Source organism: Hippopotamus amphibius, chromosome 9, assembly GCF_030028045.1.
Source record: "Hippopotamus amphibius kiboko isolate mHipAmp2 chromosome 9, mHipAmp2.hap2, whole genome shotgun sequence".
Taxonomy (NCBI): domain Eukaryota; kingdom Metazoa; phylum Chordata; class Mammalia; order Artiodactyla; family Hippopotamidae; genus Hippopotamus; species Hippopotamus amphibius.
The window spans coordinates 66823601-66842878 of NC_080194.1; the positions used below are offsets into that span (position 1 = coordinate 66823601).

The 19278-nt window shown below is 42.5% G+C and overlaps 2 protein-coding genes across 8 annotated transcripts in view; one reads left to right on the forward strand and one right to left on the reverse strand.

The window, feature by feature from the left end:
• DLG2 (discs large MAGUK scaffold protein 2) overlaps positions 1–6904 on the forward strand; it is a 1973535-nt gene extending 1966631 nt beyond the window's left edge. For all 7 annotated transcript variants that reach the window (XM_057748299.1, XM_057748301.1, XM_057748302.1 and 4 more), the window contains 2 exons: positions 2012–2103; positions 3833–6904. In XM_057748299.1, the coding sequence (XP_057604282.1) occupies positions 2012–2103; positions 3833–3939 (199 nt within the window). In that variant the 3' untranslated portion in view covers positions 3940–6904. The remainder of the gene's footprint in view (positions 1–2011; positions 2104–3832) is intronic.
• Positions 6905–12330: 5426 nt separating this feature from the next.
• Positions 12331–13049, reverse strand: LOC130829105 (short transmembrane mitochondrial protein 1-like). Its single transcript, XM_057695300.1, has one exon. It carries the CDS (start codon positions 13026–13028, stop codon positions 12885–12887), a length of 144 nt encoding a protein of 47 aa, XP_057551283.1. The 5' UTR covers positions 13029–13049; the 3' UTR covers positions 12331–12884.
• Positions 13050–19278: the final 6229 nt, after the last annotated feature.

Here is a 19278-nt window from a genome sequence, read left to right on the forward strand (position 1 = left end):
AAACACTTTCTGTGAGAAGTTCCCTTGGTTTAGCCCAGCATCTTCTGCTACCCAAGATTGACAGCCACTCAAAGCTTGTAGGACTAGTGCTGTTTAGGAAGAGAATTATAGATAATATCCCTCAGTTGAAGATGAGTTTATTTCAACAAGACTTCAGGAAATTTCCACTTCTGTATGTTGCAGCCATCAACATCAAGTCCAGAATCATGTTAATGTCAGACTTGCGTTTTGTTTTGCATTTTTCTAAATAAGGGTCTCTTTTGAAAGAAAGTCTTGGTATACTGGAAAATCTATTTCACTAAAAATTGGTTAAAAAAAACAAAATACAAAAAGCTTCGAGTTCTTACATCAAATTCACTCTTTTACCTTAGGCAAGTCCCTTTAGTTCTGACCTCAGTTTCTTGCTCTGTAAAAGGAATTGACTTGAGATTACATGCTCCAGACCCAGATGTCTGGCTTCCTACAGTGACAGGCAAAGGCAGCAATACCTTCAGAATTCTACCTGCACCTGCGATGCATCCCGACAGACCCACCAAAATGTCTTTGCTCTTGGCTGAACTTTTATCAGTGCAGTCACACTGGTATTCATATGATGATCAGAGGCAATGATTGTCAGTCTTTGATTAAGAAAATGTCTTTGATTAAGAAAAAATGAGAAGATAAAACCATTCTTATTTAATATGTGCAATTGGTTTGGGTGGCAAAAAAAATGTTAACATCTAGAGGACATGGGAGAATAAAGCTGCCACTGGTTAGGAGCCAGTAGATTAGGTTATTCTCCCTTTTCCTTCCTCCTCAATTTGTCCTTGAGACTAGACTGGATTTCAGTAATCTTACAATGATTAAGCAGCACTTGCTTACAGTTAATGATACACCAGTGGTTGACAGACTAACAGAAAGAAGGACAGAGAATGCCCGGCATAATTCTTTTACAGCCCATTCTTCTATCTGAACAAAAATAAACAAAATAGGCATTGGAGATTCCTTCTTGCCAAACTCCTCTCTCTAGCTCACTATTTGATATGACTTGCTTAGAGTCAGTTTGAAAATATTTTGGTCCAAATGCTTTTGATTGTTCCTTTCTTTCTGTATCTTTGATTCAAGCCATTTTTAGCAGCCCCTTGAAATTCCATTTGATTATGAAAACAGAGGAAATTCAGGGCTCTTGTTGCTATAAGTGTGCCTCGCCATTTGCAGAAGGTGAGCAGCACAAGCTACAGAATGCTTTTTCAGCCTGAAAGATACAGACGCCTGAGGGGCCTGTCACATTTTCTATAATTCATTGGAAGCACTGTCTCTGTTTCTCCACTCCACGTGTCTCCTGTCCACATTGAAGATGAACAGCAGCCCTTGGGCAGGATGGGAAAGTTGAGAGATCAAAGCTTTCTGTGAGGTCAGGACCTGAGAACAGTCAAGTCTTGTTCTGTTAGATATAATGAGCTGCAGAAGGCTGTGATGTGTCTTCCCTTCTCTCCATCTCCTCTCCTCTCCTCTCTCTGGCCACCCCGGAATATTGTGTTCGGTTCTACATCCTGTGTTGAAAAGATGTTGAGATAGATGAGAGCAAAGTCTAAGGAGGGGTGGCCAGGAAGGTTAGGATTTGGAAATTATATCCAGTGAGAGAAGTGGTGAAGGAAGCAGGACAGTTTTTCTGGTTAAGTGGAAGCCTTGAGGGACACACCAGCACTTGACTTAAAGACCCAAGGGCCTGACATGGAGGAAGGAAGTTCAGTCCCTCTCTGCGGAGCTGCAGAGGATGGAACTAGTGACTGGAAGTCATGAAGAGAGATTCTGCTTCAGTCCAATGTGGGACCAAGAGACTGCCCTCGAAGAGAGTGAGCCCCCTGGGAGGGAGTCCTTGTGGCTGAAAATATTCCAGCAAAGAGGCGTCCCAATGAGCACTAGGAAGCTGCTGCTAAGATTAGGCTTCCTGCAGGACTCTTTTTTGCCATATATTGTAGGATCTGGCACGTTCCCTTTGTGTTCTAATACCAAACTCTTGTTTTCCCAGGGAGATGAATAAGCGTTTAACAGAGGAACAAGCCAAGAAAACCTATGACCGTGCAATTAAGCTAGAACAAGAATTCGGAGAATATTTTACAGGTAACTTCTTACATTTGTACTGCGAGAAAGGAGATAAGTTGTCTAACATTTGGCATAGAGAGGGCTCTGGGCCTGGTGTACCTGGGCCCTAAAAACCGTCCTGCTAAATATCCCTTATTTCCATCTACTTCTCCCCTATGATCCGAAACTGTGGGTTCTTCTCTGGATTCAGCTTCCAGGTTCCCACCGGCCCTACCCAAAACCATGAGTGGCAGATGCACCTGAACTATCTCCTGCTATTAAGGAGCTTTTGAACATTAATACTTCATTCAACTTCTCTCCCTGAGATCATCAGAAAACTTGAAAAAGAAACTTTTAAGACTCAAAATACGCACGGTCCAAAGCAGTTACCCTTGGGAAGCAGCCCCAGGGCCTCTGTTCTCTATTTCAGGGACCTATAGGTCTGTTGCCCCATTAGCAGCATTTGAAGAAGATGTTGAAACAAACTTTCTGTGTTTCAATTAATTCCATGTCAAGTCTCAATGCAAAACTTGTTTTTTCTTTTTAAATATTTCCTTGGAAACATGAATTTGGGGGGATATTTTGTCCTGGGTATCATGTCCTGGGTTCTCTATTTTTACATGCTTTCATGAAACACTGATCAAATCCAAAGAGCAATCAAACTTTCTGGAATTTGCCTTACAACTGCTGGTTTAAAAACAAGCACTTTCCTCCTGAGTTACCTTAAATGAAGTTAGGTGTTTTCTTTTTTATCTCATTCAGAATATGAAAATGCCAACGGCTTAGCAGTTTGCAAATATGTTGGACTGGGTAAATCTTAAGTAAAATTTCGGTCAATAACAAAGATATGAGTTATAGTTCACCCTAAAAGAACATCCAGGATGGAAGTTTAAATCAAAACAATGTACATTTTGACCAGTGGTTTATTTATATTCAGGAATAGAATATCATAGTCAATACATTCTGAGGACTATTTTTGAAGATCTAAACCATGTTTCAATCACAATTTATTGTTAAGCCCTAGTGTCATATGGATATACGGATGTGTTTGGGATATCTGTCTACAAGATAGCTTTTGTTCAAAGGAGATAACAAAATGTATTTAAATCTACTGTAAGTGACTTGTTGTTTTAGGTGATACACAGTTTGTTTCCTCCTATTTATGTTTTTTACAAATATTTGCCATAAGGTATTCTCACTATGAATAGCCCTGTATGATAAAATCTCAATTTATCAGATTACTTGGACAATGAATGGGGTTTCCTGTTAAAGGTTTTGGGAGTTGAGGAGATTAACTAAAGTTTCTTCTAAAATCCTTTTTATTTTCTCTGTGTCTAAAATATTTGAATTTCTGCCTCTTACAAAATAAGTACAGTAGAGAGAATGTAAGTCCAGCTTTCTTTGATAATGGGGAGCTATCAATCTGAAAACTGATCAGTGCCTAGCTCAGTGCCTGACCCAGAGTAAACACCCATAAAATTTAAATAAATGAGTGATTCATTATCCAGAACTACAGAAAGAGAGGTAGAAAGTGGGAAGACTGTGGTGCATGTAGTACCAATCTGGGATATGCCTTGAAAGCACTTTTTTAAATCACTGTTGTGATCTTGCTTAAGTGAATTTCTGCCTTTTCTTATAATGAAAAGTAATATTAAGCTTCCTGATGAGTCTGTCTGGTCACTATTTGAGCTTCTGCTGTGTGATGATTGGTTGTTCTTCACCAGCCAGGGAATGATTCATAAGTCCGGTGTGTTTCCTTTTGTTCCAGCTATTGTCCAAGGTGACACCTTGGAAGATATCTATAACCAATGCAAGCTTGTTATTGAAGAGCAATCTGGGCCTTTCATCTGGATTCCCTCAAAAGAGAAGTTATAAATTAGCTACTGCACCTCCAACAACGACAGAAGAGCATTTAGAAGAACAAAATATATATAATATACTACTTGGAGGCTTTTATGTTTTTGTTGCATTTATGTTTTTGCAGTCAATGTGAATTCTTATGAATGTACAACACAAACTGTGTGAAGCCATGAAGGAAAAGGAGGGGCCAAAGGGTGGGACAGAAAAGACGTTGCAGTACGAGGGAAGGCTTTGGTTTGCTCAAAGTGCCAGGTGTAGGGACGAACCTCTGACGGGCTTTGTGCCCGAGAGATGGGCAGCCTCCTCACCCAGCAGATGTCCAGAGCTGATGTAGCTTCAGAGCTCCCTGTGTTTTTTGCTTTAAAGAGAAGTTGCCAGCACTTGAACTTCACCAACCTTCCCATTACCCACATCTGTAATTGGTACACTTCGAATTTTATAACTACACTTCCTTTGATTTCTTAACAAGCAAAAGAAAGAACAAAGGAAAAAAAAAAAGGAGTCCCTTTGGCGATGGCATAATATCAGGGAAGGATAAGTGTTTAGTTTCTTTTCCTGGCATCTGCAAAGACGAGCATTTCATAAAATTCGCAAGTGTGTGGAGGACTGACCTCACTGAGAGGAGGGGATTCCACCTGGGGTTAGCTTTGTGATTGTTTATTGTCTCTTTTGCCATTTATAAACTGAAAGAAGGCACTAAAGATGAGAATAATTTATACAATAAAAATATATTAAATGTATAGAAACAAATTTCTATAGGTTAAAAAAGTTTTGTGAAATATTTTGTAAAGATTAATTAATTGAAAGACTAAATGTATGCGCTATCTGCAGATGATCCCATTCAAGAACAGAAAGTTGCACTCTCCCTTTTGTTGCCAAGGATGCATTAAGAGCATCTGAGTTCCTTCTGAAGCCTGACAAATACTTCTCCCTCACTTACCTCCCACAGTCTCCCTTCCATATTAGTGACACACTCCCATGGAGCACATCCCTTAATGAGTTGCCCTCATGAATATTTTTGGAGGACGTTTGGTTAATGCATTTTTAAGCTGATGGCTTTCAAACTCGTGCAGATGAGGTAAAGGGAAGTTTTTTGCTTTTCTCTTGTTAAACACCCTGGGCCTGCCATGCAAATAGTTGAATAATGTTGTTCCTAGTCACTTACATACAATTCTTAAAGGATCATTTAGTATTTTGGCCATCATGAATAATTAGGACTTTTTTTGTCTGTTTCACAAGTAACTGAGGGTTTTGTAATAGCCAGAGAAGGTATAGAGCCATGGAGAGATCTGTCCCAAGATGCACTATTTCTTTGAGGAAGAGAGAAGGAAAGTATCTGGTTGGGGGTGAGGAGTGCAGACCTGTTTCTGTGTACCGGACAAAGAGATAGAACCGTAAGGAAAGACTATTAATAACTTTGAGCTCAACCAATTGAACCGCCTTTCTTGAGGGCTGCACCTGGACCAAGTTTATTTTTTAGCAATTTTAATAATGATGATTTAAAAAAAGAAACCTCCCGAAGCCTATATCCCACTTTAGAGCTGATGGTGACATCAGCATTGCTTGTGCCCAAGGTGTTTAGAGAGACTTTTCAGTGATCTCAGTAACTACTCAACTCTGGGTTGTATGCATGCCCAGACTAAGCCCCATCGCCTTATTTCTGGGGTACATCCAGACCTGGCAGGGATTCTGCCACACTGTGCAGCAAACCAGCATGCAGGCTGGGATGGGAGAGCAAGAGACAGCCATCAGCAGTGATGGGGCTTCTTCACAGTAAGAACATCAGAGCTCAGAATGAGGGTCTCTTTCCAAAAACAAGTGTTACTCATGCTAAAATACCACTATCTGCCTGGCTGCAGTCATCAAAACAAACGCAGAAATGCAAAACCATGCATCTACCTATAGTCTTGAGGCTGCCTTTACCAGTGGAAGGGCTAGCAATGCATTTTTTTCCCTCTGGTGAAAGTTAAATTTCCTGAGACTTCCTTAGAGTGCTCAAAACGTCAAAGATGTATCCACGTCGGCAATTCGCCAGTTTCAGGTCAAGGCCTATTTTCGTCAATCTTGCTCCCAGCAGTTTTCTGCCACCAGAATGCCATTCCTGATCCCAGCTCTACTTTTAGGCCACCATGATAACTTCTTTGGTTTCTCAACTGAGCATGCAACCATTTATTTAAAGGACTGTCATTAATGAATAGATGTTTCGCGAGTTGTGTGATGTGCTTTCCATTTACTATTAAGTATTGCTGTGGCTGAGTACAATCAAATTGAACCACCAACCCTTGGTTTTGTAGTAATATAATTATTTATTTTCCTAGTGTGGATGCTCCTGATTAGAATTGGCATTTGCACTGATTTTTTTATGTAGATTTATATAAATATATATATACATATATATATTTGCTTGAAGAATCACCAAGCCAATTGGTGAGAGGGTCTTTTCCTGTAGAATTTACACCTCCATTTGTTGTGTTGTCTTGCGCTTCCCAATGTTGAGGTCTCTATGGCTCCAATGAACCTGTGTATTTTGCAGCAAATCTGACCACTTGTATGGAAATGGCATGAAAGTTACCCAGATTACAACTGGTGCAAATGCACTTGGAGCCTGGGGCCAGACTGGTGCTAACACTGCAAACTTTGTCGAGAGCTCTCTCCAATCTGAAGGCTTGCTGGGGGCGCAATGTCACCTTCACATGCTGGGCCCTTTCGGAAAAGTGCCAGATCGTGTCACTGGTGCTATTTTTCATGCTCTGGTACAATGTGTAGCACCACGGGGGTCTCAGCTTTACCAAAATCAGAATCTCAGTTGTCAGCTAATTGCAGGGGCATTTGGTTTTTTTGCTCTCCTCCCACAGGATCTGTTGGCCATTTCTTTGCAGGCCTTTTCTCGCAGCCCCAAGCTCTTGGGTTGGCTCTGTCGAGTGCACCCATCTTTACGAAGCCGCACTCAGGTGCCTGTGAGCTGTCTTAGATCCTACTGCCAGCCCTTCAGGACTCCGAGCCAGGGAAGAGCTCCCCACGCCTGTGGCTCGTGCCTTTCTTCTCATTCTTTCTGCTCTTCCCCTCCTAGTTGTATCTCATTCCAGCTCTCTCGTGTACCTCTCCTTCTCGTCTTCTCTGAGTTGTTGGCCTTCTCCTGCATTCCTTCTTTACTCTCTCCTCTTTAGTCCCCAATCTCTTTGTCTGTCTCTCCTTTAGTCTCAGTCACTCCCCTTCTTCTTCCTCTTTCTCCACCTTTCCTGTGCTTTCTCTTCTCACATCTCTGATCATCTCCTCTCCCATAATCCACTCCTTAATTTTTCTGTCCTATAAGGGCTCATGGCTGATTCAGACAGCAAGTCCATACACTGGACTAATGACACAAATTCTTTGAGTCACCGTTTCACCTAGGCAGCCCAGAGAGCAAAGCTGTGCATGAATGAGGTCCTACACCGGAGCCAGCTCCAGCACCTCACTGAGCCAGCCTGCACCGCTGCCCTGGCAGTGATGATGCATGTGCTCTGGGCCCTGCCGGCACCTGGGTGCCTCTCTGCCTGAAGCCTGGTCCAAAGTGAGCCCATTCCCAGCACCATCCCATGGCTCTGAGGACACTTCCTTTCAATAAAGGCAGACTCCGGCCCCAACAATTATATCTGACAGCAAACCTCTTCCTGTGGAAGCCATGCCATCACCTTGGTTTGGAGAGAGAGATTTTTTTTTCCCCATTCATAAGCTTTCTTTTTCCTATTTTCATGTGAAGCTCCCTCTGCTTTTCAGCTGGTGATTGCTCTGGTGAGATTGAATGGACTTGCTGGTGAAATTACATCTTTTTTTTCCTGTCTTGGTCCTGCCTAAATTCCTACAAAAATATTTAAGTCAAGACTCAGGCTAGTTCCTAAGTTTATCATAGTAATTTCGTCACTCCTAAGGGAACAAAAGGGGACATTTCCCTTAGAGCATGTGGAGTACCTCCCGTGACAACTGATTTGAAAGAGGACTCCCTACAGAATTCTGTGGTTATACATTTTACTTCTGTGTATGTATGGTATATGTGGTATGTATATCATGTATACACATACTACATTGGGTACAAATGAATGTGGATGGAAACCCACACACACTCTTTAGTCTGTAAATATCCTTCCTCACTGAAAACTGTGCTTCGGAAATCATTTCTTGTACAGCTGTGCAGTTTCTTGTAGCAGCTGAGGATAAGCTAAGACAGGCGAATGATTTAGACAAAGATCATCTAAAAGATAGAATATAGAACCTCCCTAGCAACTCATGAGGACAGACAACCAAATGGCAAGATTGACTCCCAATGAGATGGCAAACTTTTCTTCTCTCCTTTTTGAATATGTGTTTCCTAAATGTGTCTTAACTTCCGAGTGCATCAGGCTGTATGCGTGAGATCCTTTTGATACGACGGTTTTGTGCTTCTCTCTGACAGGATGCTTCTCCATCAAGCTGTAGTGCAGGATGGGAGGGAGGGGAAATACTCCTTGCCTGGGCTGGTGTTTACAGAGACACTGCACAGCTTACACTCCTGTTAAGTGTAAATAGTCGACACTTCCATTCCATTTGTGTAAAAAATAAAGCACACACGATTATAAAGTCAAGATGTATATTTCATACTCAGTGTGTCTTTGCATATTTATTGCGTTTCCAGTTGTCAGCGGTGGCCCCATTGTAAAACTGCTTGATAGAGTGTTTATAAACATGTCATGGTTTTATTATAAGATATAAATATTAAAACATTTTATACTTTATAGCAAATATTTTCTCCCAAAGCATAATTTGTCTTATTTCACAAAGAATAGAATCATTCATTTCTATTTTTATCAGACTTGTCTGATTTTAGAGCTAAAGTGTAGTTAGATTTGCTCTGAGAAATATTGGCACTTCCTAAAGGAGCTGAAAGTGGTGCTTTTGAATATTTTTAAATATTTGATTACCATCTTTGTCTGCTCTTAGTCAAGATTTTGCCAAGGGTGAACAATGTATTAAATGATACATTTGTTTTGTTAAAGACCCTCACATCTACATGAAAAAAAATTAATTCTCCAATTTCAAAAGTGTGAGGTTCCAGAAGATACTAAGAATAGAGAAAAAGTTTTTTTCTTATCTGATACTAATGAGGCAAAGAAAGGCATAAAGATGAAAGAAGTTATCATTTTACATATATAGTGGGGCCAAAAAACATACCAGCTCCAAAGAGCTGAGCATACCAGAAATGTCAGGCTTGAAAACCTGAGTCTGCCAGATAATTCTTCCCTCCAGGTTAAACGTGTTCCTTGTCATATAGACATTCGGACAGCACAGGTCTGACAGCTGGGTCACCAAAACAAATTCCTCCCTTGGAAGGGGTGAAATTTCACCATCGAAGTGATCACTTGGAAGTACATTTTGCTTCATGATAAACTATCACATAATTGAATCAGCCACTGGGGAAGCCTGTCTTGTGGGTCATACCATCCTGGCCATCACTGTGAGCCCGGCAGGAGTCTTCACCAGGCGCCCTGTCTCTGTCCATGGTGCTTGGTGGCAGTGAACCAAGCAGATCAGAGGCAGCCTGAGAAGACATTGACTGAGGCTGCAAGCCCAATGCGGGCCTCACATTCCAACAATTATTCAATTTTTAACATTTGCCCAGTCTCACCAAGTTTAGTATTAATGGTAACACTACACAAAAAGCCAGATTTACTCAATAATGGGTGTGTTATTCAGGGGGGGTAAAAAACGCTAGAAGAGCTTTTGACTTTTCTTTGGGTCCAATTTCATTTTTTTGTAACTATTTTTAAAACATGATCATTCTGGAAGTCTCAAAAGTTCGAAGTGGACTGCACATCTTTGAACCTAAGAGGGCCTAGGTATGCAACCATGGATTTTGTAGGTACTCTGAGACTAAACATCCAGTGACAGAATTTAAAAGCCTCAATGGGGCGCAAAGGTAAAGGCACATTTATAAAGGGGCCATCAGCTTTCTCAGCACAAACCAGACCCAGAGTCTCTGAAGCTGTCAGGGGACAATGTCTTCTATGGGCCAGAGCTGCTGGGCTTCGTAACCCCAGTTGAGCTGTGTGACTCACCTTTCCCTTAGGGACATCTCAGAAGGCTCTACTACCATCACGAAATTGATCCTTTTCCCCTTCCAGTGTTACAGCCAGTGTCAAGTCCAGACCTCGTCCCTAATTCCCCTTAGCACAGTTGAGACAAAGCTGGAATACTTGAGCAAACTTTGCTAAAGATTGGCTGTAACAAAAGGGAAATAACAGATAATCTGATTTATGGGATGGGCTTAGTGCCCAGCACCTGGCCAGCTGCCATATGACACAAGGCCATTTTCCTCCACCTCGCAGAGGTCCCTCAGGCACAGCTGGACCTGAGGTCAGAACCTTTATTCTGTTGCAGCACACTTGAGAGACACGGAATCCATGCCTGACTCAGCACTGCTTTCCCACGATGTCAGCTACCGGTGAAAAGTGCCTGCGGTCTCCATACCCTTTGCTCCCAGGTGCTAGAATACAAATGGGATTGAGTCACAGTGGTTAACTTTGATTCCTTTTTCATTGTAAGATTGCCTTAGATGCAGGTTCTGATGCAGGAGGTGTGGGGAGGGGCCATTTCTAACAAGCTCCCAGGTAATGACACTGGAGTCAGCAGACTCTAATTCAATCTAATTTTTCACACTGCTACTGACCACCCACCAGTGGATCATAAACCAGCACTTTTTTTTAATGAAATAGAAACTAGAGTGCCTCGTGTGTAGTAAGGATAAATATTGTTTCATGTCATGTAAGGTATAATATGTATTTCTTACCATCGGTCATAGTCACAGTTTGAGAAACATGCCTGACTTGCACTCAGCCAGCTCCCAGCGGCCTCCTCTCCTAAAGATGGGGTGCCACTGCAGAGAACTGCAAACTACCAAGTCCTCTCTGCCGCCTCCGAGCTTTTCCTCACTGGTCCTAGTTTCAGAGCCACACAAACCAATGCATAGACCCTCTTCACCCAACTTGAGATGGAGTGAAATTGGAAACATCCACCTAAACCTACTAAAGAATGACCACTATCTAGGGCAAGCCCTTAAATCAGAGTAAAGAAATTGAAGAACTGATGGCTTTTTCCAAATGTGAATATATAACTTTTCTGTTTCCAAAGCCCTGGTCCATGTTCTTCATGAGAGAAATCTAAATCTTGAATTTAATTTTTCAGTCTTTTATTTGATTATTTGAAGATTCTAGGTAAAGCAACTATACTGCAATAAAAATTAATTTAGAAAAATTGAAAAACACAACAATGTAAAGCAACTCTACTCCAGTAAAAATTAATAAAGTTTTTTAAAATTATTAGAAGTAAAGATTCTAGGTAAAATTAGCATGGCCTGATGACCTGTGGCTTAGATACTATGTCTCTTAAACCTTTTTCTTTATCAAAATAATCCTTTTTTTGCTTAAAATAATTCCCACCAATAGCATTAAAAATTTTGAGGTATTCTTGCATATGAGGGAAAGAAAAACTTAAACGACAAATGATTTACAACATGCTTCAAAACTAACACCAACACATCGGTAGAATATCACTGATCTAAACTTTTCAAAGCCAAGAAAAGCAAGGCCTGAGAGAGACACCAGTTCTCTTCCACCCTCTAGATAGCAAATTAGAATTAACCATTCCTTAGTAACAGAATTAGAGTTCCTCAGAGAGAACAATTGCTTTCTATTCGACAAAAATATAAAACTAACAGGTTAAGATGTTGAATCTAATGGGGTTCAGGGCAGGCTCCCCCAAGATGTGCCACTCTGCATGCAGATTGTTTTGAGCTGAAAACAAGGAAGGCCTAAAAGACTCAGGAAGAACCTTTGAACTTTCCTCTAACTGCCTAAAAGATATTTAAGATAGATAATTTAAGATAGGCCTGTTCCCAGAAGAAGCTATCACCGTAAACAACTTATGAACTAGGTGTGATAGAGAGGAACCTAGCAAGGCCCTTTGATCAAAGTCCTTTCTGTGGCCACTGCCTCCAGATGACCCCGCAAACATTTATTTACCAAACACTAACTCTTTTTTTTAACATACAATAAACTGCATATATTTAGAGTGTACAGTTTGGTAATTTTTTTTCTTATTAGTAATGTATATATGGCAATCCCAATCTCCCAATTCATTCCCCCCCCCACAACCCTCCCCGCTTTCCCCACTTGGTGTCCCTGTGACCAAACACTAACTCTTTTCATCTTCCTGTGAATTACCTTACTTCCCTTTGAAGTCCCAGACCCCTACATCCTTTTCCTTAGTGCAAAATGACAAATATGCCTCATCTTACCTTACTGTCTTTGGAATCCTTCATGCTTATGCGAATTCCCCATGTGTAGGTAATAAAATTTTATTTTCTCCTGTTAATCTGCCTTATATCATTTTATTTTTTTTTTAATGAACAGCAAATTGATTTATTGGTTAAATCAGCAACTATGAAGCTTCCTGACAGCAAGATAAATAGTGGATAATTTACCAGAAACTGGCTTCTAGAGTTTCACTTTAATTACTACTTTGAAACAACATAATTTAGTACCAACTGTTTAAATACCCAACATAATTGCTGGACTATGAAATCAGCATTATTTATATCTCATCAGCTATACAAAACTCATCAATTTTTCTTTTGAAAATGGTAGTAGAAATCTTGAAGAATAAGGGAGAGACTGCTAATTAAAGGTCACGTTTACTAATCTAGCACCATAATTCCATTCTCAGGACCTCCCGCGTGGCTAGAAGGAGGAAGGGAAGAAGTGAGGATGTTGGAAAAGTAAGGGCTGTTCTTTACTTGTGGCTCCATTTGTGCTGTAAGGCAATGCAGGGTCTAGCAAAGAAGAAAACTGCTGAGGCTGGAGATTAAAACAAAAGCTTTTGGTTCAGATGGTAAAGGAGGCCCTCAAGAACAGGAGAATCAGTTTATCCAGAAGGCAGTCCTGGAGTCGGCCTCACGAACTAGGGGGTTTCTTCTTGGCGTCCACGTCCTTTTTCATTTCTTCAAGCTTTTTAGCCAGGTTTGGTATGTCATCGTTCTGAGCCAGATACATTCCCACCACGTTGCCAAGAGTAAATCCAAAGAGGAACTGGAGCATGGCGTCAGCAGGGAGGGAGCGAAGTGCCTTGTATCTTTTTAATTATTCAATTCCACCAGCCAAAAGACCCCACAGGGGTTGGTGGGGGAGGGAGGAATAGTCCCCTTCCCCACAGATGCTAACTGGGTTGCTTGATTTTCCATGGGCCACTTCTGTGTATTTGATAGTCTTAGTAACCTTTCAGCAGAAACACTGTGAGCCACGGGCGCCTTCATCTAGCACCTCTGGTGTGAATAACCCCCCAGTGAAGGAAGTCTCTCCCTTTGGTCTTTCCAAGCCAATTTCTTTTTATAATATTACTGATGCTAATTGACTACAGCCACCAAATCTGGCTTGAAGTCCACAGTCCTTTTCCTTAACAACGGGTAGATTGATTTTGACTATCTGAAATTCTTCAGGGTATAAAGTAATAAGAATATATGCCATGTTGTAAACCTGTGGTCAATCAACACATTAAAATTTGGAGTATTTAAGTGAACATTTTGGGCAAGGCAGGTCTAGCAGTTGCTTATTGTAAAATGCCCCACAAACATTTGCAAAGAAGCTGGCATTTTTAAGTATTTATCTATTAGTCATCATTCCTTACACATTTGGTCAGCAAACAATAACCACCTGCTTGGAGCCAGGCTCCATTAGATGCTGGAATTGAGAAAAAAAATGCGGGGTTTCCCTGGTGGTGTGGTGGTTAAGAATCCATCTGCCAATGCAGGGGACACAGGTTTGATCCCTGGGCCAGGAAGATTCCACATGCCTCAGAGCAACTAAGCCCTTGCACCACAACTACTGAGCCTGTGCTCTAGAGCCCGTGAGTCACAACTATTGAGACCACGTGCCACAACTACTGAAGCCCACATGCCTAGAGCCGTTGCTCTGCAGAAAGAGAAGCCAGCGCACCACAACTAAGAGTAGCCCGCCACTCACTGCAACTAGAGAAAGCCTGCGTGCAGCAACAGACCCAACACAGCCAATAAATAAATAAATTTATTTTTTAAAAATGCACAGGGAACAACCTGTCTTCTAAAGGAATGCAAGCATAGGAGCAGAGACATTCTTGAAAAGAGAGGGAGAGAGAATTAAAATACAGAAGCTCTAAAACAGACCAGTGAGTGCATAAAAACTTTGGAAGAGAGACCTTGACATCTCGGAGTCAAACATACACCTGTTCATGATGCTCTGTTGCTCACACCCTGGGAAGAACCTTTATGTCAAAACTGAGTCTCTTCACTGGCATTCCTGAATTTGTCCACCCCCAGATACTTCATCCTGGTGTAACCCTGAGTTGTTGTTGTTGTTGTTATTGTTTTAATTGTAATGCAAGTGACTGACATGAAGCTTTTGATCACCCAGGCATCCACTTCAAACTCTGCTGTCTCTAATAAACACACTGCCATCGACTTAACGAGAGAAAGAGCCAGGCTGCCCACCACTGGTTTCCTTCATTTTAGAATTCTCTGGCTGACTCTGACCCTTTGACTGCTTGTTTTTCCATTTCCTCACTTTAATGACTGCTCTTATGTTTTAAATTCACCAAAAAAGAGTGAACCTGCAAAACCCTAGCCCTCCCCACCCTCGACTCCAATAAAAGCAGAAAGCCAGGCTCTCCTTCTCCCTCTCCCTCTCCTTCTTCCTCTCCCTCTCTCTCCCCTTCTACCCCTTCCTCCATCCCTCTCCCCATCCCCACACCACAGCCTCACTGTGTGGCCCCAGGCATGCCATGTGTCTTCCAGGATAAGGAATAAATCTTGTCTTTTCAAAGTGTTTATTGCTAAGGGTGTTTTCCAATCTCAGTGAAAACCACAAGGGCCAGTCCAATCACAGCATTGGCTCTGGAAAGGGAAACATCTGTAGGGGCTCCCTGTTAGCCCAGGTGAGTGCCCCGAGGCATTTCTAGCCAACAGCATCACTATCCATAGGCTGAGACGCACACAAAACACCTCCCCATCCAATCACATTAGCTACCTGATTGGCCTACCTACATCCAGTTAACATGACAATTAGCATAGGCTAGCTGGCCAGGTGGGTGACAAGGGATAGGTAAGATTAGCATGAGATGTGGAGGTTAGTATTTCAGAACTGGTATGCCTAATAGGTGGTAAGAATATCAGGAAGCAAGAAACAGTCAAAGAATTAGTCAAGACATAGGACAATCCCAGTGCTCATCAGGGAAACCTGTAGAGTTGGAGACCTTCCGTTGTCTTTGCAACACTGAGTATTTGAGGCATCAAAGACCTGCTTCAAGTAAAATGGTGCAATGAGGCCTTCTTTTCTGTGATTACAATTTGGGGCATTAAAACACTTCCCTTAGAACCACACGCAGGGTTTTATTCCCTTGGAAGTGGTAGTTTTCTGGCCTGGAGACTTAAACCAAAAACATTTTAAAAACTAAATGGTATATATATGGAATCTAAAAAGAATGGTACAGACGAATCCAGTGACAGGGCAAGAATAAAAATGCAGATGTAGAAAACGGACTTGAGGACACAGTGGCAGGGGTGGGGGGACCAAAGGGGAAGCCAGGACAAAGTGAGAGAGTAGCATTGACATATGTACACTACCAAATGTAAAATAGATAGCTAGTGGGAAGCTGCTGCATAGCAAGGGAGATCAACTCAGTGATGGGTGATAACTTAGAGGGCTGGGATAGGGAGGGTGGGAAGGAGTCGCAGGAGGGAGGGGATATGGAGATATATGTATAAATACAGCTGATTCACTTTTTTGTACAGCAAAAACTGGCACAATAGTGTAAAGCAATTATATTCCAATAAAGGGCTAAAAAATAAAACAAAAAACCAAAAACTAAAAGGTAAGTTAAAATCAACTTTTTAAAAAGAGAGTAAATGTGTAGCCTAAACCTATGAGATAAATGAGTCCTGTTTCTGTTATTGCCTTCTTTTTTTTTTCTTTTCAGATTTGTATGATTATTTTAATGTTATGACAGGATACAAACCCCAAGAAATCCAAATCAGAATGCTTGCTTCTCATAGCTGCAAGTAAAACCAAGCAGGAACCTGTGGAGCCCTCCTGGGCACAAAAGCCTTTCCGGGTTCTTCATTTCTTATTTGCAGGATAAAGGTTTCAGCCTCCTAGACCTTCCCTGAGTTCCAAAGGGAAGATTCAAACAGCTACTAATCAAGGAAATAGGGAGCGCAGAAACAAAGGAGGAACGGTTACAAGTAACCATGGTGCAGCGATTAAAGCAGGATCCTGGTTCCTCCTCAAGGGATGTAAATATATAAAACAATGTCTTTGAGTTCTTCTGCAAGAACAAAGGCCCCAATCCAGGGGGAGGATGGTAACTTCAGGCTGAGCACAAGGTTCCTGGGGCACCACCCTGTTACCTCACCACCAACTAATCAGAAGAAAGTCACACACTCTGCAGCCCTCCCCCCAAATTTTCCCTATAAAAATTTCACAGTGAAGACCATCAGGGAGTTCGGGATTATTTGAGCAGGAACCACCCGTTCTCTTTGCTTAGCCATGCCATAAACTTTTCTCCGCTCGAAACTCTGACATTTCAGTTTGGCCTCACTGGGCATCGCTGAATCTCTCTTAGGATGTTGCAGGAAGGGCGATCCCTTCCAGGGCCCGAGAGTGGGCTCTCATATACCTCTCAGAAATGAATTGTCTGAGGAGACACACGTGCTGACAAAGCAAGAGACTTTATCGGGAAGATGCCCCGGGCCCGAGAGCAGCAGGATAAGGGAACCCAGGAGGATGGCTCTGCCATGTGGCTCGCAGTCTCGGGTTTTATGGTAATGGGGTTAGTTTTCGGGTTGTCTCTGACCAATCACTGTGCCTCAGGGTCCTTCCTAGTGGTGCACACATGGTTCAGCCAAGATGGATTCTGGAAGATTGATAGGACACATGGACTGGCATCTCCTCTCTCCTTTGGACCTCTCCCGAATTCTTCTGGTTGGTGGTAGCTTGTCCACGTTCCTTACCAGGACCTCCTGTTGTAAGATAACTCGTGCAAGTGGTTACTATCGTGCCTGGCCAGGGCGGGTGGTTTTGGTCAGTGGTTCCCCTAACAATGATGTGTGCTACCTATGTACTGCCAAGTACTACCCTATGTTATCAGCAAATCCTGCTGATAGAAATTTTTTTTTTTAGCATTTTTAAATTTATTTATTTATTTATTTTATTGGCTGTGTTGGGTCTCCTTTTGCTGTGTGCAGGCTTTCTTCAGTTGCGGCAAGTGGGGGCTACTCTTCATCGTGGTGTGCTGGCTCCTCATTGCCATGGCTTCTCTTGTTGTGGAGCACAGGCTCTAGGCGCATGGGCTTCAGTAGTTGCAGCACATGGGCTCAATAGTGGTGGCTCACAGGCTCTAAAGCGCAGGCTCAATAGTTGTGGCGCATGGGCTTAGGTGCTCCACGGCATGTGGGATCTTCCTGGAGCAGGGATTGAATCCGTGTCCCCTGCATTGGCAGGCGGACTCTTAACCGCTGCACCACCTAGGAAGCCCTAGAAATTTGATATTGATAGAAATTTGAGAGTCTGTTTATTCATTGGTCCTCATACTCTGTGACAGGGACAAGGCCATTTGCTTCCCCATCTTAGAGATGAATAAATCAAGGTTGCGGGAAGCAGAAACTCCCCCAAGGTCGCACGATTGGTGGCAGAGCTGGGTCTCAAGCTCAGGCTTTAGCCTCCCTCATTCAGTGTCCTTTACCGCTACACCAGACATGCTTCATAAATGTTAATTAAGGATGTGCTTTGGAGCAGTGATTACCAAGTAAAGGGCCAGAAGGCTGGCCTGATGGACAAGCAGACAGCCATCTGCCTCCTACCTGGGTCACCTGCCCCTGCGCTCCAAGTTAGGAGTGAGTCACTGTCAAAAGACAAAGATGTTATCAGGAAAGGACCTCTCAGTAAGCATGAATGCAGGAATTAGCTTACCAAACGACATGACCAGAACAGAGGACCAAGAGCAAGAAAAGAAAGGCTTTTTAAAGTAGATGGACTGTTCTCAAAGTGAAGCTGCAGAATGCTGGATTCAGCCCTAAGAGGCAAGGGGGAGGAGGATGGGGAAGAGGGGAGGGAGGGAGACAGGGAGAGAGAGGGAACTCATATGTATTATCCTCCATCCAATGAATAAACAGGCTTGGAGAATTAAAGGAACATCCCTGGTTGTCACATGAGAAAGAAAAAAAATTATTCCAGTTTATCAGTGATTTTTTTTCCCACTCTGCCACATGTTGTAATGCCAGCCATTTTAAAATAAACTCTTTATTTTAGAATAGTTTTAGATTTACGGGAAAATTACAAAAATAGTTCAGAGAATTCCCATATACCCTCCAGCCAATTCCCTCTGTTAACTACTATATGGTCAGGTCACTTAAAATGGCTGTTCTCTTGCTCTCTGTACATCCCCTGCCCAATCAGTGCCTGCTTCACTTAAACCCTATGCACCTGACGGACCTTCCTACCTGGTAGCCCCTGCCTCAGCTGGTGCTCGTTTTTATCAAAGGGGGTGGTGAGGGGCGTGCCCCCTGGTAACTAATGAGCCAACCTGTAACTGGCAGTCTCCCCTTCCCCCACCCCCGGGAGTGAAGCTTGCCGCCATGTTCTGCCTGCTAGCTGCGGCACACAAGTGGGGCGTCACTCCAGGGCCTTGCTCCAGACAGCTAAGTACCTTATCCCTGAACCACTGATAACTCTGGTGCTGACTCCGGGCTCTTTCTTTGGTCTTAAGGCTGGGCACGTGCAGGCCTTGTAGGCCTACTTGTCACAATTAATGAACTGAGGTTGATACATTATTAACTAAAGACCATACTTTATTCAGATTGCATTAGTTTTTACCGTTTTCTCTTCCTGAATTTCATTCAGGACACCAATATTAACATTTCATCATCTTGTCTCCTTAGTCCTCTTGGCTGTGACAGTTTCTCAGACTTATCTTGTTTTTGATGACTAGGACAGTTTTGAGGAGTAGTGATCAGGTATTTTACAGACTGTCCCTCACTTGGAGTTTGTCTGATGTTTTCTCATAATTAGACAGGGATTATGAGTTTTGGGAAGGAGAGCTGAAGTGCCATTCTCATTACATCATATCCCGGGTGCATGACTTAATCACTGTTGACGTTGACCATGTCCACCTGGCTGAGGTAGCCTTTTTCAAGTTTTTCCACTGGGAAGTGACTTTTATCCCCCTTTTCTGCTGCGTTCTTTGGAAGGAAGTGACTGGGCACACCCCGTCCTTAATTAGAAGGGAGTTATGCTTCAAGTCCTTGAGGGCAAAGTAGCACAG